This window comes from Oncorhynchus tshawytscha, linkage group LG30 (genome assembly GCF_018296145.1).
Source record: "Oncorhynchus tshawytscha isolate Ot180627B linkage group LG30, Otsh_v2.0, whole genome shotgun sequence".
Lineage (NCBI taxonomy): Eukaryota > Metazoa > Chordata > Actinopteri > Salmoniformes > Salmonidae > Oncorhynchus > Oncorhynchus tshawytscha.
This window is the reverse complement of record NC_056458.1, coordinates 37,511,947-37,538,403: the sequence shown is the minus strand read 5'-3', so window position 1 is coordinate 37,538,403 and position 26,457 is coordinate 37,511,947. Positions and strand designations below refer to the sequence as shown.

The 26,457-nt window shown below is 40.4% G+C and overlaps 1 protein-coding gene across 9 annotated transcripts in view; it reads left to right on the top strand.

The window, feature by feature from the left end:
* LOC112228202 (transcription factor 7-like 2) overlaps positions 1–26,457 on the top strand; it is an 86,126-nt gene that overhangs the window by 34,694 nt on the left and 24,975 nt on the right. For all 9 annotated transcript variants that reach the window (XM_024393308.2, XM_024393312.2, XM_024393311.2 and 6 more), the window contains exon 4: positions 22,555–22,678. In XM_024393308.2, coding sequence (XP_024249076.2) covers positions 22,555–22,678 — 124 coding nt within the window. The remainder of the gene's footprint in view (positions 1–22,554; positions 22,679–26,457) is intronic.

Sequence of the window (26,457 nt, the reverse complement as noted above, 5' to 3'; positions counted from 1 at the left end):
GATAGGTAGATAGATAGATAGACACTGTAGATAGATAGGTAGATAGATAGATACTGTAGATAGCTAGACACTGTAGATAGATAGGTAGATAGATAGATACTGTAGATAGATATATACTGTAGATAGATATGTAGACACTGTAGATAGATAGACACTAGATAGATAGATAGATAGATAGATAGATAGATAGATAGATAGATAGATAGATAGATAGATAGATAGATAGATAGATAGATAGATAGATAGATAGATAGATAGATAGATAGATACTGTAGATACTGTAGATACTGTAGATAGATAGATACTGTAGATAGATAGATACTGTAGATAGATAGATACTGTAGATAGATAGATACTGTAGATAGATATAGATAGATACTGTAGATAGATAGATACTGTAGATAGATAGATAGATAGATAGATAGATAGATAGATAGATAGATAGATAGATAGATAGATAGATACTGTAGATAGATAGACACTGTAGATAGATAGACACTGTAGATAGATAGACACTGTAGATAGATAGGTAGATAGATAGATAGGTAGACACTGTAGATAGATAGGCAGACACTGTAGATAGATAGATAGATAGATAGATAGATAGATAGATAGATAGATAGATAGATAGATAGATAGATAGATAGATAGATAGATAGATAGATAGATAGATAGATAGATAGATAGATAGATAGATAGATAGATACTGTAGATAGATATATACTGTAGATAGATATGTAGACACTGTAGATAGATAGACACTAGATAGATAGATAGATAGATAGATAGATAGATAGATAGATAGATAGATAGATAGATAGATAGATAGATAGATACTGATAGATAGATAGATACTGTAGATAGATAGATAGATAGATAGATAGATAGATAGATAGATAGATAGATAGATAGATAGATAGATAGATAGATAAATAGATAGATAGATAGATAGATAGACACTGTAGATAGATAGGTAGATAGATAGATACTGTAGATAGATAGACACTGTAGATAGATAGGTAGATAGATAGATAGATACTGTAGATAGATATATACTGTAGATAGATATGTAGACACTGTAGATAGATAGACACTAGATAGATAGATAGATAGATAGATAGATAGATACTGTAGATAGATAGACACTGTAGATAGATAGACACTGTAGATAGATAGACACTGTAGATAGATAGGTAGATAGATAGATAGGTAGACAGTGTAGGTAGATAGCAGACACTGTAGATAGATAGATAGATAGATAGATAGATAGATAGATAGATAGATAGATAGATAGATAGATAGATAGATAGATAGATAGATAGATAGATAGATAGATAGATACTGTAGATAGATATATACTGTAGATAGATATGTAGACACTGTAGATAGATAGACACTAGATAGATAGATAGATAGATAGATAGATAGATAGATAGATAGATAGATAGATAGATAGATAGATAGATAGATAGATAGATAGATAGATAGATAGATAGATAGATAGATAGATAGATAGATAGATAGATAGATAGATAGATAGATACTGATAGATAGATAGATAGATAGATAGATAGATAGATAGATAGATAGATAGATAGATAGATAGATAGATAGATAGATAGATAGATAGATAGATAGATAGATAGATAGATAGATAGATAGATAGATAGATAGACACTGTAGATAGATAGGTAGATAGATAGATACTGTAGATAGATAGACACTGTAGATAGATAGGTAGATAGATAGATAGATAGATAGATACTGTAGATAGATATATACTGTAGATAGATATGTAGACACTGTAGATAGATAGACACTAGATAGATAGATAGATAGATAGATAGATAGATAGATAGATAGATAGATAGATAGATAGATAGATAGATAGATAGATAGATAGATAGATAGATAGATAGATAGATAGATAGATAGATAGATAGATAGATAGATAGATAGATAGACACTGTAGATAGATAGATAGATAGATAGATAGATAGATAGATAGATAGATAGATAGATAGATAGATAGATAGATAGATAGATAGATAGATAGATAGATAGATAGATAGATAGATAGATAGATAGATAGATAGATAGACACTGTAGATAGATAGATAGATAGATAGATAGATAGATAGATAGATAGATAGATAGATAGATAGATAGATAGATAGATAGATAGATAGATAGATAGATACTGTAGATACTGTAGATACTGTAGATAGATAGATACTGTAGATAGATAGATAGATAGATAGATAGATAGATACTGTAGATAGATACTGTAGATATATAGATACTGTAGATAGATAGACACTGTAGATAGATAGGTAGATAGATAGATAGATACTGTAGATAGATATATACTGTAGATAGATATGTAGACACTGTAGATAGATAGACACTAGATAGATAGATAGATAGATACTGTAGATAGATAGACACTGTAGATAGATAGACACTGTAGATAGATAGACACTGTAGATAGATAGGTAGATAGATAGATAGGTAGACACTGTAGGTAGATAGGCAGACACTGTAGATAGATAGATAGATAGATAGATAGATAGATAGATAGATAGATAGATAGATAGATAGATAGATAGATAGATAGATACTGTAGATAGATATATACTGTAGATAGATATGTAGACACTGTAGATAGATAGACACTAGATAGATAGATAGATAGATAGATAGATAGATAGATAGATAGATAGATAGATAGATAGATAGATAGATAGATAGATAGATAGATAGATAGATAGATAGATAGATAGATAGATAGATAGATAGATACTGTAGATAGATAGATAGATAGATAGATAGATAGATAGATAGATAGATAGATAGATAGATAGATAGATAGATAGATAGATAGATAGATAGATAGATAGATAGATAGATAGATAGATAGATAGATAGATAGACACTGTAGATAGATAGGTAGATAGATAGATACTGTAGATAGATAGACACTGTAGATAGATAGGTAGATAGATAGATAGATAGATAGATAGATAGATAGATACTGTAGATAGATATATACTGTAGATAGATATGTAGACACTGTAGATAGATAGACACTAGATAGATAGATAGATAGATAGATAGATAGATAGATAGATAGATAGATAGATAGATAGATAGATAGATAGATAGATAGATAGATAGATAGATAGATAGATAGATAGATAGATAGATAGATAGATAGACACTGTAGATAGATAGATAGATAGATAGATAGATAGATAGATAGATAGATAGATAGATAGATAGATAGATAGATAGATAGATAGATAGATAGATAGATAGATAGATAGACACTGTAGATAGATAGATAGATAGATAGATAGATAGATAGATAGATAGATAGATAGATAGATAGATAGATAGATACTGTAGATACTGTAGATACTGTAGATACTGTAGATACTGTAGATAGATAGATACTGTAGATAGATAGATAGATAGATAGATAGATAGATAGATACTGTAGATAGATACTGTAGATATATAGATACTGTAGATAGATAGATAGATAGATAGATAGATAGATAGATAGATAGATAGATAGATAGATAGATAGATAGATAGATAGATAGATAGATAGATAGATAGATAGATAGATAGATAGATAGATACTGATAGATAGATAGATAGATAGATAGATAGATAGATAGATACTGTAGATAGATACTGTAGATATATAGATACTGTAGATAGATAGATAGATAGATAGATAGATAGATAGATAGATAGATACTGTAGATAGATAGATAGATAGATAGATAGATAGATAGATACTGTAGATAGATACTGTAGATATATAGATACTGTAGATAGATAGATAGATAGATAGATAGATAGATAGATAGATAGATAGATAGATAGATAGATAGATAGATAGATAGATAGATAGATAGATAGATAGATAGATAGATAGATAGATAGATAGATAGATAGATAGATAGATAGATAGATAGATAGATACTGTAGATAGATATACACTGTAGATAGATAGACACTGTAGATAGATAGACACTGTAGATAGATAGGTAGATAGATAGATAGATAGACACTGTAGGTAGATAGGCAGACACTGTAGATAGATACTATAGATAGATAGATAGATAGATAGATAGATAGATAGATAGATAGATAGATAGATAGATATAGATAGATAGATAGATAGATAGATAGATAGATAGATAGATAGATAGATAGATAGATAGATAGATAGATAGATAGATAGACACTGTAGATAGATAGGTAGATAGATAGATACTGTAGATAGATAGACACTGTAGATAGATAGGTAGATAGATAGATACTGTAGATAGATATATACTGTAGATAGATATGTAGACACTGTAGATAGATAGACAGATAGATAGATAGATAGATAGATAGATAGATAGATAGATAGATAGATAGATAGATAGATAGATAGATAGATAGATAGATAGATAGATAGATAGATAGATAGATAGATAGATAGATAGATAGATAGATAGATAGATAGATAGACACTGTAGATAGATAGGTAGATAGATAGATAGACACTGTAGATAGATAGGTAGATAGATAGATACTGTAGATAGCTAGACACTGTAGATAGATAGGTAGATAGATAGATACTGTAGATAGATATATACTGTAGATAGATATGTAGACACTGTAGATAGATAGACACTAGATAGATAGATAGATAGATAGATAGATAGATAGATAGATAGATAGATAGATAGATAGATAGATAGATAGATAGATAGATAGATAGACACTGTAGATAGATAGACACTGTAGATTAGATAGATAAGATAGACAGATAGATACTGTAGATAGATAGATAGACACTGTAGATAGATAGACACTGTAGATAGATAGATAGATAGATAGATAGATAGATAGATAGATAGATAGATAGATAGATAGATAGATAGATAGATAGATAGATAGATAGATAGATAGATAGATAGATAGATAGATAGATAGACACTGTAGATAGATAGATAGATAGATAGATAGATAGATAGATACTGTAGATAGATAGATAGATAGATATTGTTGTAGATATATATTGTAGATATATAGATAGATATTGTAGATATATAGATAGATATTGTAGATATATAAATACATACTGTAGATATATAAATACATACTGTAGATATATAAATACATACTGTAGATATATAAATACATACTGTAGATAGATATATAGATTGATACTGTAGATAGATATATAGATTGATACTGTAGATAGATATATAGATTGATACTGTAGAAAGATAGGACTTGGGCGTGTGTAGCTGCCTCATTTATTTATTTATTTGTTATTTTACCAAGTAAATTGACTGAGAACACGTGCTCATTTGCAGCAATGACCTGGGGAATAGTTACAGGGGAGAGGAGGGAGATGAATGAGCCAATTGTAAACTGGGGATTATTAGGTGACCATGATGGTTTGAGGGCCTATACTAAACGCTGTTCCGTGGTGAAGGAAGTTTCTGATGAACTCCACCAACAGAGTGGAGCAGAGACCAGGCTTGCGTAGTTGCGTGCCTTTACTTGTTTGCTGAAATCCATACTTTTTAAATAAACGTTAATCAAATACAACCACAGACTGTTTGCTCATTGCTGTTGCTCTAAGATGTCAACTCAGTGAAAATGTGCATGTGCCAATTGAATCTCAACAAGGAAACAGTCTGTGGTTGTATGGAATTCAGCAAACAAAGAATGGCAAGCAAATACAGAGGATAAACATAGGTACAAGGTAAGCATTTCATTATTATTCTTTTTGAAGTATTCACCCTGGGCAAATCGATGTAGTCAGAGCTAAATTCGGCAAAGCTTGTCTCTGCTCCACTCCGTTAGGTAGACTTCACCAGAGACTTCCTTCACACTGAAATGGAGTCTAGTCAGCTAGGATGTGTGTGGACTGTTTGTGCTGGTTTTGAATGGATTGATCCATTATTTTAGCAATAGCCATTGAACTGAGCAGCTGAAAGCAGAATCAGGGACAGGGTAGATTTCATCAGGGGTGGTGGGTGTCGTTTCAATCAGCACTAGTTTGTTTGTGCCTCTATGAAGAGCGGGAGTTCAGGGTTGAGTTAGACAGTCAGCTAGACATACAGTGCAGGGTGTTGAGAGTTATGCTGTAATAACTGTGACAGCTAAATGGAGTCTTATTGAAGAATGTTCTGATTGGTCACTTGCCTCAGGCTTCTTTTGTCCACAAATGATCTGTTTATCTCACTTCACTGGGTGGGGGAGAACCAACCCCTCCTCCTTATTTACTTACTCCTCCTTCCTCACTTCCCCTCCTCTATCACTCTCTTCTATCATCCTCCTCGATCACCCTCCTCTATCATCCTCTTCTATTACCCTCCTCTATCACCCTCCTCTATCATCCTCTTCTATTACCCTCTATCACTCTCTTCTGTCATCCTCCTCTATCACCCTCCTCTATCATCATCCTCTATCACCCTCCTCTATCACCCTATTCTATCACCCTCCTCTATCATCATCCTCTATCACCCTCCTCTATCACCCTATTCTATCACCCTCTTCTATCACCCTCCTCTATCATCCTCCTCTATCACCCCCTTCTATCATCCTCCTCTATCATCCTCCTCTATCATCCTCCTCTATCATCCTCCTCTATCACCCTCTTCTATCATCCTCCTCTATCATCCTCTATCATCTTCTTCTATCACCCTCCTCTATCACCATCTTCTATCACCCTCCTCTATCATCCTCCTCTATCATCCTCCTCTATCATCTTCTTCTATCACCCTCTTCTATTACACTCCTCTCACCCTCCTCTATCATCTTCTTCTATTACTCTCCTCTATCACCCTCCTCTATCATCCTCCTCTATCATCTTCTTCTATTACCCTCCTCTATCATCCTCCTCTATCATCCTCCCTATCACCCTCCTCTATCATCCTCCTCTATCATCCTCCTCTATCAGCATCCCCTCTGATAGAAAGAAGAGGCTCATCTCTAATCTCAAATCAGTGGAGCTCTCTGACTAGACAGAAAGACTTCAGAGACATTTACATTGCTTTGTTTGTAAACACTGGAAAGCAGAGTATACCATTTACACTTTATAGACTGATTCATGGCACGGGAACTTGGGGTGGAGTTTACACAATTCGGTCATGTCATTCTGAGGGGAAGTGTTGAGATGTCTGAACTGAAAGGGACCTCTTGGACTGAAACAGTTACCACTTCCATACTATGACAAATGTAGTCCAAAGTTCAGAGTGGAAGTACAGTGCCCCCCCACCCCCCATCAAAGACACTCCTCTCTTCTCCCAGTCCTTTGATGTTCCCACCATTTAATAAAGAGCCCAGTAAGTGGTGTGTAGAGTAGAGGACACTCTGGCACACCCCACCCCTACCCTGCCCTGCGGTGCATTGGACCAACCCTCCCTGACAGATCCCCAACCCACACACACAACACACACACACTCCTGGAGACCGAGTAGCAGACCCCGCTAGGTCTTATCATGTGAGGGGGAGCTACAGAGGGCTGTCATGTGACTCTGTAATTAGTATGTTGGTGGGCGGCTCACTGAGGATTGAGACGGCCAAGCAGTAGCCATGCTGAGGGAAGTTCTGAGTGGTAAACCAGAGAGAGGACTGGTGCCTAACTTACCATGCCTTACCTATGGGTATTATTTCACTTACTTAGGGACGAGATCACCCCTCTCTCTGTCTTTTCTCTTTTCGCTCTCATGTCTCTCCCTCTCTTCTCTCCCACCCCCCTCTTCTCATCTCTTCTCTTTCTCTCTCACCCCCTCTTCTCATCTCTTCTCACCCCCTCTTCTCATCTCTTCTCACCCTCCTCTTCTCATCTCTTCTCACCCTCCTCTTCTCATCTCTTCTCATCTCTTCTCACCCTCCTCTTCTCACCCTCCTCTTCTTCTCTTCTCACCCTCCTCTTCTCATCTCTTCTCACCCCCTCCCCTCTTCTCATCTCTTCTCAACCCCCTCTTCTCATCTCTTCTCACCCTCCTCTTCTCCCCCTCTTCTCATCTCTTCTCACCCCCTCTTCTCATCTCTTCTCACCCCCTTCTTCTCATCTCTTCTCACCCTCTCTTCTCACCCTCCTCTTCTCATCCTCCTCTTCTCACCCTCCTCTTCTCATCTCTTCTCACCCTCCTCTTCTCATCTCTTCTCACCCTCCTCTTCTCATCTCTTCTCACCCTCCTCTTCTCTTCTCACCCCCTCCCCTCTTCTCATCTCTTCTCACCCCCTCTTCTCATCTCTTCTCACCCCCTCTTCTCATCTCTTCTCACCCCTCTTCTCATCTCTTCTCACCCCTCTTCTCATCTCTTCTCACCCCTTCTCATCTTCTCATCTCTTCTCATCTCTTCTCCCCCTCTTCTCATCTCTTCTCACCCCCCTCTTCTCTCCTTCTCACCCCTCTTCTCATCTCTCCTCACCCCCTCTTCTCTCCCACCCCTCTTCTCTCCTTCTCATCTCTCCTCACCCCCTCTTCTCATCTCTTCTCACCCCTCTTCTCATCTCTTCTCACCCCCTCTTCTCACCCCCTCTTCTCTCCTTCTCACCCCCCTCTTCTCATCTCTTCTCACCCCCCTCTTCTCACCCCCTCTTCTCACCCCCTCTTCTCTCCTTCTCACCCCCTCTTCTCATCTCTTCTCACCCCCTCTTCTCACCTCTTCTCACCCCCTCTTCTCTCCTTCTCACCCCCTCTTCTCATCTTCTCACCCCCTCTTCTCTCCTTCTCACCCCCTCTTCTCATCTCTTCTCAATTTCTCTCTCTAATGCCAGAACCCTCAGCTTTCTTGTGCTTTTCTAGAACAAGGATGACAGTGAAACAGTATAGAGGGGGTTTTCATTGATAAAGGAAGTTGTGATCAGTTTTAGAAGTCAATAAGTCTAATGATAATAGTATATTTTTAGTTCATGGCAGGGTTTTTTGATATGCTGTGATATTTCCCAGCAGGCTGCCAAGTCTGCTTTCAGAAACATGCTGTGAGTGAAAGCTGTCCCATCCGCCGTAGAGGACAGGTTTCACTATGATTCACACAGTGCTGAATGTATAGTCTGTTGAACACTATTACAGTCAGTCCATTCAACCACTGACTGACGGGATTTGATTCAAAGGGGATCTTTAAGAACATTTTGAAGGGGGATCTTTACCCTGTAAAGTTAAAGGGTGGATTCACAAAAGGTCACGTGCGTTGTATGGGACTCAGAACGTGGTTCCAACCCCATTCCCTACCACAGCCCCCAACGAGGTCAGAGACTACGGTCCATATGGAAGTCTTGACATTTCACACAAACAATGAACACCCAATAATAACCAGACACGTCATACTTTCAACCGCTTTGACAATGCTCTTATTTCACTGCTTATGGTCTGGTTCAGACACAGAACGCCATTAAACAAACAAATATGTCTGGTTCTGTGAACAGAACACCACTAAAGAAACAAATATGTCTGGGTCTCTGTGTCAAAAGGTTTATCTATTGTGTTGATAAACCATAAAAAGGAGGAAGTGTGTGTTTTCACCAGGATTTATGACTTCTGTGGTCATCTCATTTCCCTTAATTCCGCGTCAATATTATGTTTACGGATGACTCCTCTGATGATATGAACAGGAAGACCATTAGTTCAAATAGCAGCGGGAACTAGTTTGGGGGTGTGGGGCTGACCTTTTTCAATGACGTGAGGGGGGTTCGGTCTTCAGGCGGCTGTATCCTTCCGCTAATACAGGACTAGTAAAGGCTCAGTGCACTGCTTTTGTGAGACTTTGTGAGACACCCTCAGCACCCCTACTTCCTGTGACTGTTAGTTAAGTTTTTAACCAGACCATTAAAGACTATTTCAGTGGAGCTGAACACATCTTTATTGTTGTCTGTCTGTGCTCATTTAGATTGAGATGGTTAGTCCGCATGTTTGTACAGTGGGTTGGCCTGTCCGTCTGTCCCTCAGTCCCATCTATTGTTACGTTAGAGACAGCATGGCTCTGCAATGGAGCATTTCCATAGTGCTGCACAGAGGTGACACTCTGCCCCACCAACATAGCTCAGCATCTGCCCCACCAACATAGCTCAGCATCTGCCCCACCAACATAGCCCAGCATCTGCCCCACCAACATAGCTCAGCATCTGCCCCACCAACATAGCCCAGCATCTGCCCCACCAACATAGCTCAGCATCTGGCCCAGCATCTGCCCCAACAACATAGCCCAGCATCTGCCCCAACAACATAGCCCAGCATCTGCCCCAACAACATAGCCCAGCATCTGCTCCACCAACATAGCTCAGCATCTGCCCCACCAACATAGCCCAGCATCTGCCCCACCAACATAGCCCAGCATCTGCCCCACCAACATAGCTCAGCATCTGCCCCACCAACATAGCTCAGCATCTGCCCCACCAACATAGCCCAGCATCTGCCCCACCAACATAGCCCAGCATCTGCCCCACCAACATAGCCCAGCATCTGCCCCACCAACATAGCTCAGCATCTGCCCCACCAACATAGCTCAGCATCTGCCCCACCAACATAGCCCAGCATCTGCCCCACCAACATAGCTCAGCATCTGGCCCAGCATCTGCCCCAACAACATAGCCCAGCATCTGCCCCAACAACATAGCCCAGCATCTGCCCCAACAACATAGCCCAGCATCTGCCCCACCAACATAGCCCAGCATCTGCCCCACCAACATAGCCCAGCATCTGCCCCACCAACATAGCTCAGCATCTGCCCCACCAACATAGCTCAGCATCTGCCCCACCAACATAGCCCAGCATCTGCCCCACCAACATAGCTCAGCATCTGCCCCACCAACATAGCTCAGCATCTGCCCCACCAACATAGCCCAGCATCTGCCCCACCAACATAGCCCAGCATCTGCCCCACCAACATAGCCCAGCATCTGCCCCACCAACATAGCCCAGCATCTGCCCCACCAACATAGCTCAGCATCTGCCCCACCAACATAGCTCAGCATCTGCCCCACCAACATAGCTCAGCATCTGCCCCACCAACATAGCTCAGCATCTGCCCCACCAACATAGCTCAGCATCTGCCCCACCAACATAGCCCAGCATCTGCCCCACCAACATAGCCCAGCATCTGCCCCACCAACATAGATGTCCACAGTGTTGTGTGCGTGTTTGAGTCTTTATACATGGCTATGTTCAGTGCGTTGTTATGTCTGCCTGGGCTTTGATGTTCTCAAACCTCAAACTAAGTGGTGCTCATTTTGGGTAACTCTGGAGAGGCACAATCACTTCCAGATTGGGCCTCCTACTCTGTGTGATTGGCTGTTGTTGGTGCTATAATGGCAGGGAGTGTCAGTGACAGGAGTACTTCTGCCTGACCGTCAGCCACTGGACATGGACCCTGGGCACTGGATATACTCATAGGGTACACACACACATATGGAGAACACATCACAGGAGGTCGGTGGCGCTTTAATAGGGGAGGACTGGCTTGTGGTAATGACTGGAGCGGAATCAGTGGAATGAAATCAAATACATCATGGTTTCCATGGTTTCCATGTGTTTGATGCCATTCCATTCACTCCATTCCAGACATTAATATGAGCCTTCCTCCCCTCAGCAGCCTCATGTGGAACACATGTATACACAAACACACCCTACTGGGCACACTACGTCATATCAATGTGGTTCATTGGGTAATATTTGGTGCTGACGTTGATCAATGAGATTACAGCCTATATTCACCCAATCAAAAAGACAGCCAAAAGATAGTTGTTACCACTATGCTTTCAACCATCTAAAAGCACAACCAAATTCCAGTGGAAAAACCAATGTCAAATTGTTGGTTTATTTATACAACAGATTGATGTGTTATCACTGAAGCAGAACCAAATGACCAGGGTTGCAGTTGAGATTACATTACAAGTACATGGTGATCAACTGTGAAGCCCTGCACAGACCTGCACAGACCTATGTATGCTATCTTGAAAATCCTCACTTTATGATTACAGTGCATAAGAAATGTATAGTTACAGTAACCTCGAAATGTGGCCATGGATGTGCTACTCATTTTAAGGTTGAATTAGGGCTGCACAATTAATCAAATTCACATAAAATGATTAATATTGGCATGCGCAATACACATATCGCAAGAGATCCATATCACATGCAATATTTTAAAACGCCACTCCACCGTGTGTAAAACATTTCAAAACGCCACTCAACCGTGTGTAAAACATTTTAAAACGCCACTCAACCGTGTGTAAAATATTTTAAAACGTCACTCAACCGTGTGTAAAATATTTTAAAACGCCACTCAACCGTGTGTAAAATATTTTAAACCGGCACTCAACCGTGTGTAAAATATTTTAAAACGTCACTCAACCGTGTGTAAAATATTTTAAAACGCCAAACCGTGTGTAAAATATTTTAAAACGTCACTCAACCGTGTGTAAAATATTTCAAAACGCCACTCAACCGTGTGTAAAACATTTTAAAACGCCACTCAACCGTGTGTAAAATATTTTAAAACGTCACTCAACCGTGTGTAAAATATTTTAAAACGCCACTCAACCGTGTGTAAAATATTTTAAACCGGCACTCAACCGTGTGTAAAACATTTTAAAACGCCACTCAACCGTGTGTAAAACATTTTAAAACGCCACTCAACCGTGTGTAAAATATTTTAAAACGGCACTCAACCGTGTGTAAAATATTTTAAACCGGCACTCAACCGTGTGTAAAACATTTTAAAACGCCACTCAACCGTGAGTAAAACATTTTAAAACGCCACTCAACCGTGTGTAAAACATTTTAAAACGTCACTCAACCGTGTGTAAAACATTTTAAAACGCCACTCAACCGTGTGTAAAACATTTTAAAACGCCACTCAACCGTGTGTAAAACATTTTAAAACGCCACTCAACCATGTGTAAAACATTTTAAAACGCCACTCAACCGTGTGTAAAACATTTTAAAACGCCACTCAACCGTGTGTAAAACATTTTAAAACGCCACTCAACCGTGTGTAAAACATTTTAAAACGCCACTCAACCGTGTGTAAAATATTTTAAAACGCCACTCAACCGTGTGTAAAATATTTTAAAACGCCACTCAACCGTGTGTAAATCATTTTAAAACGCCACTCAACTGTGTGTAAAACATTTTAAAACGCCACTCAACCGTGTGTAAAACATTTTAAAACGCCACTCAACCGTGTGTAAATTATTTTAAAACGCCACTCACCCGTGTGTAAAACATTTTAAAACGCCACTCAACCGTGTGTAAAACATTTTAAAACGCCACTCAACCGTGTGTAAAATATTTTAAAACGTCACTCAACCGTGTGTAAAATATTTTAAAACGGCACTCAACCGTGTGTAAAATATTTTAAAACGGCACTCAACCGTGTGTAAAACATTTTAAAACGCCACTCAACCGTGTGTAAAACATTTTAAAACGCCACCCAACCGTGTGTAAAACATTTTAAAACGCCACTCAACCGTGTGTAACGTCAGTTTTTATAGTTGACTCTCTTTTTGTTCTCTTGTGGCTGTTTCCCACACACACACCAAGCCCCGCCCCCTATCACTCAGGTTACGCAGTTCTTCCTCCTCGGTCTCATATCCCTTCCATATGAAGACCTTTTTCTGCCAACTTTACCATACCGCCAACTTTTTTCAGACTTTTCTTTATATCTTAAAGGTATTGCCGATATTAAAACCAAAACATTTGATTTCTGACCTAACAATCTAGTAATAATTTTGGTTAAGTTATGCCTACGGCTTAGTATGAAATGTAGCCGTAATTTGCATTCACTATGCTAGGCAGTGCCCGTTAACCAGTTCTAAACTTTGCAAGGCATGTCACTTCGCCCATCTCTTGGCACAGCCCACCATTAAACATGCACTGTTTTCTTATGTGTTAATAAATATCACTGAATGATGAAAATAATGCAATAAAGTAGGCTAATGCAATTGAAGGCATGTATCAAATTGTTGTTGACTGAAACTCCCAAAGTTATCCAATCGTTGTAATACATTTTAAGCAATAGCCTACCTGCTTCAGGCTGCGTGTGGTCAACTAGATGATCATTTCAGCACCGCTTTGATTGGGAAAGTGACATCATCCTGCTATGAGACAAGCCTGTGGACTCGTCTTGATGAATCAATTAATGACAAGATTTTAGTTTTTTGGATATTGGTTATGCTACAATTAGGCTGGGGAAATGTTAGCTAAATTGAGGTGAGGGCTGCTCAGATAATCTTGCCAACATGTTATATAAGTAGCTTAACAAGTGGATTACTTCACTCCAGACACTTATTAGCCTAGGCCTCCATCTGTACATTTGGTTAATAAGTGGAGGTGGTATAGCTCGTCTATTAGTTTGCTAATTTGTCACTGATCAGAAACATTTAGCTTGCAATAATGTAGTCTAAATCAAGTGTAGGCCAATTTATTTAGTCTAAATAAAGTGTAGGCCAATTTATTTAGTCTAAATCAAGTGTAGGCCAATTTATTTAGTCTAAATCAAGTGTAGGCCAAGACTAGGTGCCACTAACTTAGTCTGGCTTTAATTCCAGTTTGTCTACAAATTAATTATTGATATGTTGGATTAATGTCTCTTCTCAACCAAAAATCTAAGTTAAAGAACAGGACTAAATCCAATCAAACTTGAAAGGCACTTTTAAATGCACATTTTTGTTTGAGATGGAGACATGAATCCAACATAATAATAATACATTTGTAGACAAACTGGAACTAAAGCCAGAGGTACAGTTGGAACTATCCAAGCAGTAGATCTCCTTCAAATGCTGATATTTGGTTGCATTGACAACTAAACACAATACAACATCAATTATTATCATTACATTTGAAATCAACCAGAGCTTGAAACCTTAGGCTTATTGTATTGTCTATTTCTGTTGAATTCTGGGTTGAATTGAAACAATCACTGGTGATGACTTTGTAAATGCTACAGTGGCTTTAGAAAGTATTCACGCCCCTTGACTTATTCCACATGTTTTGTTGTGTATTTATTTTTTTCACACACATCTACACATATTACCCCTGAATGACAAAGTGAAAACATGTTTTTAGAAATGTTTGCAAATGTATTGAAAATTAAATACAGAAATATCTCATTTACATAAGTATTCCCACCACTGAGTCAATACTTTGTAGAAGCACCTTTGGCAGCAATTACAGCTGTCAGTCTTTCTGGGTAAGTCTCTAAGAGCTTTGCACACCTGGATTGTATAATATTTGCACATTATTCTTCAGAAAATTCTTCAAGCTCTGTCAAGTTGGTTGCTGATCATTGCTAGACAGCCATTTTCAAGTCTTGACATAGATTCAAGCCGATTTAACTCAAAACTGTAACTAGGCCACTCAGGAACATTCAATGTCATCTTGGTAAGCAACCCCAGTGTAGATTTGACCTTGTGTTTTAGGTTATTGTCCTGCTAAAATGTGAATTTGTCTCCCAGGAAAGAAGACTGAACCAGGTTTTCCTCTAGGATTTAGCCTGTGCTTAGCTCTATTCCTTTTCTTTTTATCCTAAAAAACTCCATAGTCCTTGCCGATGACAAGCCTACCCATAACATGATGCAGCCACCACCATGCTTGAAAACATTGGCTGTAAACCCTGAGCAGTTTCTTTCCTCTCTGCCAACTAAGTTAGGAAGGACGCCTGTATCTTTGTCGTGACTGGGTGTATTGATACACCACAAAGAGTGTAATTAATAACTTCACCATGCTCAAAGGGATATTCAATGTCTTTTTTTCTTCTTTTTAACCCATCTACCAATAGGCAGTGATGTAAAGTACTTAAGTAAAAATACTTTAAAATAACTACTACTTAAGTCGTTTTTTGGGGTATGTGTACTTTACTTTACTATTTATATTTTTGACAACTTTTTGACTTTTACTCCACTACATTCCTAAAGAAAATAATGTACTTTTTACTCCTTACATTTTCCCTGAAACCCAAAAGTACTCGTTATATTTTGAATGCTTAGCAGGACAGTCTAATTCACACACTTATCAAGCGAACATCCCTGGTCATCCCTACTGCCTCTGATCTGGCACTCATTAAACACACATTTACTTTTAAGGTATCTTTACTTTTATCCAAGTATGACCGTTGGGTTCTTTTTCCACCACTGCCAATAGATGCCCTTCTTTGTGAGGCAGTGGAAAACCTCCCTGGTCTTTGTGGTTGAATCTGTGTTTGAAATTCACTGCTGGTTTGAAGGACCTTACATATAATTGTATGTGTGGGGTACAGAGATGAGGTAGTCATTCAAAAATCATGTTAAACACTATTATTGCACACAGAGTGAGTCCATGCAACTAATTATGTGACTTGTTTTGTACTCCTGAACTTATTTAGGCTTGTCATAACAAAGGGGTTGAATTCTTTTTGACGCAAGACATTTCAGCTTCTCATTTTTCATTCATTTGTATATAAAAAAAACTTTAAAAAAACATTATTCCACTTTGACATTATGAGGTATTGTGTAAAATCTCAAATGTAGGCTGTAACACAACAGCATGTGGAAGAAGTAAATGAGTGTAAATACTTTCTGAAGGCACTATAACGTTTTAAATAGCATCATTGATGATATATGGTTACATTTCATTTGCTCTGTTAAACCTGCGCTTTGGAATGAGTTTGATAGGAACAGAGAATCTATTTCATTTTTAAGTGGAGATCTCTCATCAATCATTCTCACGCACATTGGTAATAGTCAGTGACTAATATCATAGCTAAACAGAGCTGTTAAAACCCTGGATAGGAGCCCAAAGTGTAGCTGTAGATTGATTAATAATTTTTTCTGATAGTGGTTATAACCTTAAAGATCTGACATTGTTTTAAAGGTCCAAATTCAACATATTTTATACAACCTTTGTCTATGTTGAAATTTGGTTACCACGATGACATAATCCTGTGGTAGAAATTTCACCTCAAAACAACAGTTTATAAGGATGACATTTTTCAAATCCAATGTATTTTCCACGTAGATTCCACATCACAATACATTTACAATGTTGATTCAACCAGTTTGTGCCCAGTGGGACACATTCATAAACACATCCACAAAAGCGCGCACGCACGCACGCACGCACGCACACACACACACACACACACACACACACACACACACACACACACACACACACACACACACACACACACACACACACACACACACACACACACACACACACACACACACACACACACATACAAATGTCCAAACAGCATCACTCTTATCCACAACAGCCTTCTACTTGTTGTTGTTGTTGTTTTACTGTCTCAGTCTTTTTATAGAACCTTAAACTTAATCATCCACTCTTAAAATGATTTCCATCCCTAGCTGACCTGTATCCATATATAGCACAGACCCAGTTCCAGGATCAAACAGAATGTAAATGTCTCAGGTCTCATTCTGACGACTTTCTGTGCCCCTTCAGCCAGCCCTTTCACTCTCACACTGTCAGGTGTGGGTAATTTTCCCCTCTATACCACTGCTCGCACACAAACCTGAGGGTGTGTATATGAGTAATGCCTAGAGCACCACAGCAAGGCTCTGGCTCAGTGTGGCGCTGGTACAGTGGATGGGTTAAGTCACATCTGTCGCCCCTCCTGCTCATCTGTGTACTTGCCTGTCTGTGTCTGCATCCCAGCCACTCAATGTGGGAATTCACAGGGGCGTCAGATAGCCTACACTGTATGCAGTACAATCGGAACAGGGTCTGTAACATAATGAACAGTACATGACATTACAACCATAGCAGTTTTCTGTACTTAACACAACGGCAATTCATGGGAACTTGCAACTGATTCACGTGTGAAATGAGTGTTTTATTAGTGCCATTTTATCTTTTATCTTAATTCATGACAATGTTACAAAACTAACAAATTAACAACATGACTCTGATTTGGATTTTATCTCTCTTTTTTTTAAACCTTTATTTATACAGGTAAGTCGATTAAGAACAATGTATTTTTTAACCTACTTGAAAGCCCCAAACAAGACAATTCAATTCAAATGATTGTAGCTCATTCAACCTTGATATATAGCAGAGGGCCAAGATGATGAACAATGGAGAAGTGAGTGTGTTTAATGTATCAACGATGAAATAGAGATTAAAGACGTTACTCTCAAAGCACTCTGGCTGTGCTGCGAACAGGACCACTAATTTCCGCTTCAAAAAAACCTTCTTAGGTCTGTGAACACCAAAGAATACATTATGTGTAAAGTGTTTCATCAGCATAGGGAATGAAGCGGCAGAGACATGGGTCAAGGTGTAGCCTATTGGCCGTCGGGGGGGGAAGGTCATCATCCATCATTAATTCCCAGTGATGTCTCAAACACCATTACCTCTTATTTAACACCGGATTCCTGTTCAAACACAACCCCGCCAGATAAAAGGCAATATCAATATGCTAATATATGTCCTTTTAAGTGAAATTAGATTACTGAAGGATGAGCGCAGTGCGTTTGCTGTACTTTAAAAGGTTTAATATCTAATTGGAATTTTGTCTTTGATGTTATTGGAGACCAAAGATTTAGATACGAGTTAGATTGAAGTCTTGAGTTAATTCACCTTTCTGTGAGTGTGAGTGTGTGTGGGGGGGCGTATTTGTGTGCGCTCGCTCCTATGCGTGTATCCCGTTACAACGTGGTTTAATAGAGGGAGGGTGATAATAATTTGGTCTCTGTGAGTGTGTGTAGAAAAGGAACACACATAGAGAACCACTTCAAGGATGGCTAATTACCTTTAGGAAGCAAAGATGTAAATATTAAATTGTGTGGCTATAATGTTATGATGGTACATCACCCTCAGAACTTGGAACAGAACCATTGAATTGAATTGAGAGAGGGAGAGAAGGAGAAAGAGGGGGAGAGAGAGAGAAAGAGAGAGCTACGCAAAGAGAGAGAGAGAGCGAGAGCTTTGGCAATGTTAACATATGTTTCCCATGCCAATAAAGCCCCTTCACTCCTGAATATACTGTAGACCCCACCCCCTCCCTCTCACTCTCTCAATTCAGTTTCAATTTAAGGACTTTATTGGCATGGGGATCATATGTTAACATTGCCAAAGGAATGTAGATAATAAACAATAGTGAAATAAACGTAAAACAATTTTAATTACTTAAAAATCATACAACGTGATTTTCTGGATTTTAGTTTTAGATTCCGTCTCTCACAGTTGAAGTGTACCTATGATAAAAATTACAGACCTCTACATGCTTTGTGAGTAAGAAAACCTGCAAAATCGGCAGTGTATCAAATACATGTTCTCCCCACTGTAAGTGTCTTATATCGGCTTAAATTATTGTTAATATAACTGCACTGTCCAATTTACAGTAGCTATTACTGTGAGAAAATGCCATGCTATTGTTTGAGGAAAGCTCCTAACAACAAAACACTTTTTTCACCGCGATAGTTTTGATAAATTCACCTTTGAAGGTGAAATTTGTACTTACATTCTGAAATCTTGCTCTGATTTATCATCCAAAGCGTCCCAGGGATAACATGAAGTGTCGTTTTGTTAGATAAAATCCTTTTTCATATCCTAAAGAGTTCCATATGGCATACACGATCGATTTTGTATTTCCACTCGTTCAATTTGCAAAGAAAGAAATCTGTGAAAATCTAACCCTAAACGTTGTTTCAACCAGTCAAATCATGCTCGTATGTATTCCTCAGTGATCCTAGAGCGTAACCAGACTTCACTATATCATTTGGGGTGTAGTATATCCTATAGGACACAAAATTTGGTCAGACATGGCACACCGATGGCACACCGATGACATGGGCTGTCTTCACTTGATCGACTCTAACTTTGTCAAACAAAACTAGCTAGATAGCCAATGAGCTGGGCTTTACTGGAGTATTTACAGAAACCCTGTATCTGTCGCACAATGTAGCTGCTAACCTTGTGCGACAGCATGCCTTTTCCTTTTGGACAAAAATTATAAGAATATTCAGTTATGAAGTTATGAAAACTGTTTTTTTTTTTACAAATGTTGAGCTTATAATATGGCTACTAATACTGGAAATACTAATACTGGAAAAGCCAAGTCCAAGTATACAGATTTGACGATTTTCTTGCAGAAAATGTTTATATAAATATAAATGTCTCCTTCACAATTTGCCCAAATGTACCTGGGTGACTTCACACTAAATGTCATGTAGTTCGCTTATACTTCAAGTAATGAAGTATGAAACTTTGCACATACACTGCCGCCATCTTGTGTACACCATCGGAATCACAACCAGAGTGATGGTTAGAAGTGGGACCTTTCTGTTGCATTTCAAAAAGGTAGAAAAAAGGGGGGGAAAAGTTTTTTTTTTTCTTTGTAGTTTCTTCTACCAGATCTATTTTATTATATTCTCCTACATTCAATTCACATTTCCACAAACTTAAAAGTGTTTCCTTTCAAATGGTACCAAGAATATGCATATCCTTGATTCAGGGCCTGAGCTACAGGCAGTTAGATTTGGGTATGTCATTTTAGGCGAAAATTGAAAAAAAGGGGGCTATGCCTAAGAAGTGTTTTTAATGAGTCTGGAAGGAGAGTTTAGAGTCTAGCCAGACACCTAGGTATTTATAGTTGTCCACATATTCTAAATCAGAACCATCCAGAATAGTGATGCAGGCGGGTGCGGGCAGAGATTGGTTGAAGAGAATGCATTTAGTTTTACTAGAATTTTAGAGCAGTTGGAGGCCACGGAAGGAGCGTTGTATGGCATTGAAGCTCGTTTGGAGGTTTGTTAACACAGCATCCAAAGAATGGCACACTGAACAGGTGAGGCAGTCATTAGAGAAACCAAGGCTGTTGAGTCGCCGATAAGAATGCGGTGATTGACAGAGTCGAAAGCCTTGGCCAGGTCGATGAAGACGGCTGCACAGGACTGTCTTTTATCGATGGTGGTTATGATATCGTTTAGGACCTTGAGCGTGGCTGAGGTGCACCCGTGACCAGCTCGGAAACCAGATTGCATAACGGAGAAGGTACGATGGGATTCGAAATGGACGGTGATGTTTGTTAACTTGGCTTTTGAAGACTTTAGAAAGTCAGGGCAGGATGGATATAGGTCTGTAACAGTTTGGGTCTAGAGTGTCTCCCCCTTTAAAGAGGGGGATGACCACGGCAGCTTTCCAATCTTTAGGGATCTCAGACGACACGAAAGAGAGGTTGAACGGACTAGTAATAGGGGTTGCAACAATGGCGGTGGAAAATTTTAGGAAAAGAGGGTCCAGATGGTCTAGCCCAGCTGATTTGTACGGATCCAGATTTTGCAGCTCTATCAGAACATCAGCTGTCTGGATTTGGGCGAAGGAGAAGCAGGGGGGCTTGGGCCAGTTTCTGCGTGTGTGTTTTTTGCCAATTTTAACCTCACACTTGTTGTTTGTGTACATGGATTTTATAATATTTTATGTTTGTGCCCCAACACCACTTTCCATCAATTTGTATTGCCGACCCTCATGCCAAATTGAGTCAAAAGCTTTTTTGAAATCGACAAAGCATGAGAAGACTTAGCCTTTGTTTTGGTTTGTTTTGGTTGTTTGTCAATTACGGTGTACAGGGTGAATATGTTCTCTATCATATGGCAATTTGGTAAAAAGCCAATTTGACATTTGCTCAGTACATTGTTTTCACTGAGGAAATGTACGAATCTGCTGTTAATGGCAATGCAACGGATTTTCCTATGGTTGCTGTTGACGCATATCCCACGGTAGTTATTGCGATTACCTCTCTCTTTCTCTCTCTCAGCTCTGATGTTGTGTTGCTGTGTGTTTGGAACATTACAAGTAGTGGTAGTATTTTGTTTTAGCTCTCCCACATCATACTGATGTGAACCTGTTTTAAGAGGTTTAGATGTGATGTAATCAGGTGGGGATAGGGGTAATGTTGAAAGTGGGTTTTAGTAATGTGTGTCGGCGCGCATGGAAGGACTGCCTTAAAGTGATAAGGCATTCACTTTATAAAACAGCAGGGGGCCAATGTGAAGCCGGCCAGGCGAGCCTCAGCCTCTCCCTGTTGTGCTGCTGGAGTCTTCAGAGCAGCAGAGAGAAACAGAACTTTTCTGAAGTATGTACATACACATGAAAATCAATGCCTCAGCCAAAAACTTTCAAACACATACACACACTGACAACATATGAAAGGCTCTGCTATTGGAACTGTGTCCAGGAACGGGTGAATACCTCCAACATGGTAACCACTGTGACATATCATATGTCACACAGCATGCTGTTAGCATTAGAAATAACTGGATTTCACCTAAGTTATTGAAAGCCATTTGTAAACAGAAACATGAAAGCAAACAAGCTCTCACGCAGCCTCCCTTGATCATCAAAGTCCTATCGATCAAATGTACCCCCACACCCTCCACCCCTCCCCGAATCCCCAGCCAACCGAATGGGAGCAAATGTATTCTGCTTCCAAAGCACATCTGTTTGTTTCAAGCCATGCTTAAAATTATGTCTGTCTGTCTCTCTCTCTCTGTCTGTCTCCCCCTCACTCTCTGTTGCAGTCCAACAAAGTTTCAGTGGTCCAACAGTCTCACGGGATGCACCCCCTGACGTCCCTGCTGCCCTACAGCAACGACCACTTCAACCCCAGCCCCCCTCACCTGCCCACAGACATGAGTCAGAAAGGTAGGTCAACCTATCATCTCCCTCATCCTAACACACACCAGCCAGGCCAGTGGGAAAGCCTTCTCCTGTCAGTCACCACAGCAGAGTAGTACAATCATCCTCTAGCCTTCTCCTGTCAGTCACCACAGCAGAGTAGTACAATCATCCTCTAGCCTTCTCCTGTCAGTCACCACAGCAGAGTAGTACAATCATCCTCTAGCCTTCTCCTGTCAGTCACCACAGCAGAGTAGTACAATCATCCTCTAGCCTTCTCCTGTCAGTCACCACAGCAGAGTAGTACAATCATCCTCTAGCCTTCTCCTGTCAGTCACCACAGCAGAGTAGTACAATCATCCTCTAGCCTTCTCCTGTCAGTCACCACAGCAGAGTAGTACAATCATCCTCTAGCCTTCTCCTGTCATTCACCGCAGCAGTGTAGTACAATCATCCTCTAGCCTTCTCCTGTCAGTCACCACAGCAGAGTAGTACAATCATCCTCTAACCTTCTCCTGAACAAACGTGAAGTGGTACTTCCTGCTTAATTTAAACACGCACACAAACTCCACCCCTGATTCCTGAGCTGCAGCAGTGGAGCCGTGTGGAGCCGAGCAGCAGCTGCAGCCCAGAGACAGGATCTGCATCCCAAATGGCACCCTATTCCCGGTATAGTGCACTACTTAACACCAGAGCCCTATGCGCCCTGGCCAAAAGTAGTGCACTATGTAGGGAAAAGGGTGCTATTTGGGATGCCGGCTAGAGACAAGCCCTTCTTTCCAGGGAGCCTCCGGCTCTCCCACCACCGCACTTGAAGTGGTCGCATCCCCAAGAGGGGCTGCCTGCCACACACACACACACACACACACAGAGAGAGCTGGAAGCAATTAGGGTGACAATCACACAGGGCCATCCACAAGGTTCTGCTTAGGACGCTCTCACAGTCGCTCGCACACTTGGCTCACATAGTCCCTCAGAGACTTACACACCACGAGCTCTCCATCACTCTCCTCAACATCTCCTCACATGAGCTTACTACTCACATACAGAGAGATAGCGATGGACACACGTGTTCAATTTCATTTTTATCAATTCTATATATCTGATTCATTTTCAGTGGAAGGGAAAAACTACATTTGAACCCAAACACAGCTTTAAAAAATGAGCTGATGAAAATGCCCTCCTGTAGTGATCTGATGAAGACTGACCTGGGCATAGCGATCAGTGTTGGAGTGTGGCCAAGACTGTGTCTGTCTGTCAGTACTACTGCCTGTGGTCAGAGAAAGGCCCTGACCTTTCTCTGACCACTCAGACAGGGGCAGGGGAAGAGAGTGAAGGCCCCTCTCACAGAACAGTGCAGGGTAGCAGGCATCAGCCCAGACAATTTCTCTGTCTCCAGCTGGGAATCCCCCTGCTCTGCCACTCCTTGTCTAGACTGGGGCTGGGCAGTGTAGTAGCTAAGTAACATGACAATGCCCAGGGGTGATGTGAGGGTTGATGCCAGTGACTCACCCCATAATGAGAGGTCTAGACCTCCCTTTACACACCTGATACCTCCTAGTCCTTACCCCCTTCTCACACCCTCTCACCTCACCCCCTTAGCTCACACATAATCACATCACACCCCACTTACCTGACACCTTACACTGCAGGACTACTGCAGGAAGCTCACATTTCACATCATACCTCATAATGCAGTGTACAGAGACTACAGCTGACAGAGTGTGAGTTTCCAGCAGCTTCTCTGACAATAGGCCCCTCACATACCCTCCATCCGTCTTCCTTTCCCTCACTCTGCCTGCATATCAGTCAACCTGTCAGTCTGTCATTTAATCTGTCAGTCAGTGCATTCAGTACAGACCTGTACTATTAGTCATTCAGTGTGTCAACCATCATACCGAACAAAAGTCACACCATCTTGTCACATTTGTTCACGTGTGCAGTCGTCAGATGTGACTGTTTTGCTGCATTAGGGTGAAAAAGAGAGAAGTTCAATAGAAACCAAAACTACTGTACTGTACTGGGGTTTGTCTTTGAGACGTTTTCAGGGCACAGCACCTGAGCTACTGGCCACTCATTTAGAACTGTGATATGATAGCTGTTTCACTTTTTGTGGTTTTGGTAACGGTAAAAGGTAATCTGTATTGAAATGCTATTTTAAACAGTATATCCTAACAACATCAAATCAAATCAAATCAAATTTTATTTGTCACATACACATGGTTAGCAGATGTTAATGCGAGTGTAGCGAAATGCTTGTGCTTCTAGTTCCGACAATGCAGTAATAACGAACAAGTAATCTAACTAACAATTCCCCAAAAAAAAAAAAAAAAAAAAAAACTACTGTCTTATACACAGTGTAGGGGGATAAAGAATATGTACATAAGGATATATGAATGAGTGATGGTACAGAGCAGCATAGGCAAGATACAGTAGATGATATCGAGTACAGTATATACATATGAGATGAGTATGTAAACCAAGTGGCATAGTTAAAGTGGCTAGTGATACATGTATTACATAAGGATGCAGTCGATGATATAGAGTACAGTATCTACGTATGCATATGAGATGAACAATGTAGGGTAAGTAACATTATATAAGGTAGCATTGTTTAAAGTGGCTAGTGATATATTTACATCATTTCCCATCAATTCCCATGATTAAAGTGGCTGGAGTAGAGTCAGTGTCATTGACAGTGTGTTGGCAGTAGCCACTCAATGTTAGTGGTGGCTGTTTAACAGTCTGATGGCCTTGAGATAGAAGCTGTTTTTCAGTCTCTCGGTCCCAGCTTTGATGCACCTGTACTGACCTCGCCTTCTGGATGACAGCGGGGTGAACAGGCAGTGGCTCGGGTGGTTGATGTCCTTGATGATCTTTATGGCCTTCCTGTAGCATCGGGTGGTGTAGGTGTCCTGGAGGGCAGGTAGTTTGCCCCCGGTGATGCGTTGTGCAGACCTCACTACCCTCTGGAGAGCCTTACGGTTGAGGGCGGTGCAGTTGCGATACCAGGCGGTGATACAGCCCGCCAGGATGCTCTCGATTGTGCATCTGTAGAAGTTTGTGAGTGCTTTTGGTGACAAGCCGAATTTCTTCAGCCTCCTGAGGTTGAAGAGGCGCTGCTGCGCCTTCCTCACGATGCTGTCTGTGTGAGTGGACCAATTCAGTTTGTCTGTGATGTGTATGCCGAGGAACTTAAAACTTGCTACCCTCTCCACAACTGTTCCATCGATGTGGATGGGGGTGTTCCCTCTGCTGTTTCCTGAAGTCCACAATCATCTCCTTAGTTTTGTTGACGTTGAGTGTGAGGTTATTTTCCTGACACCACACTCCGAGGGCCCTCACCTCCTCCCTGTAGGCCGTCTCGTCGTTGTTGGTAATCAAGCCTACCACTGTTGTGTCGTCCGCAAACTTGATGATTGAGTTGGAGGCGTGCGTGGCCACGCAGTCGTGGGTGAACAGGGAGTACAGGAGAGGGCTCAGAACGCACCCTTGTGGGGCCCCAGTGTTGAGGATCAGCGGGGAGGAGATGTTGTTGCCTACCCTCACCACCTGGGGGCGGCCCGTCAGGAAGTCCAGTACCCAGTTGCACAGGGCGGGGTCGAGACCCAGGGTCTCGAGCTTGATGACGAGCTTGGAGGGTACTATGGTGTTGAATGCCGAGCTGTAGTCGATGAACAGCATTCTCACATAGGTATTCCTCTTGTCCAGATGGGTTAGGGCAGTGTGCAGTGTGGTTGAGATTGCATCGTCTGTGGACCTATTTGGGTGGTAAGCAAATTGGAGTGGGTCAAGGGTGTCAGGTA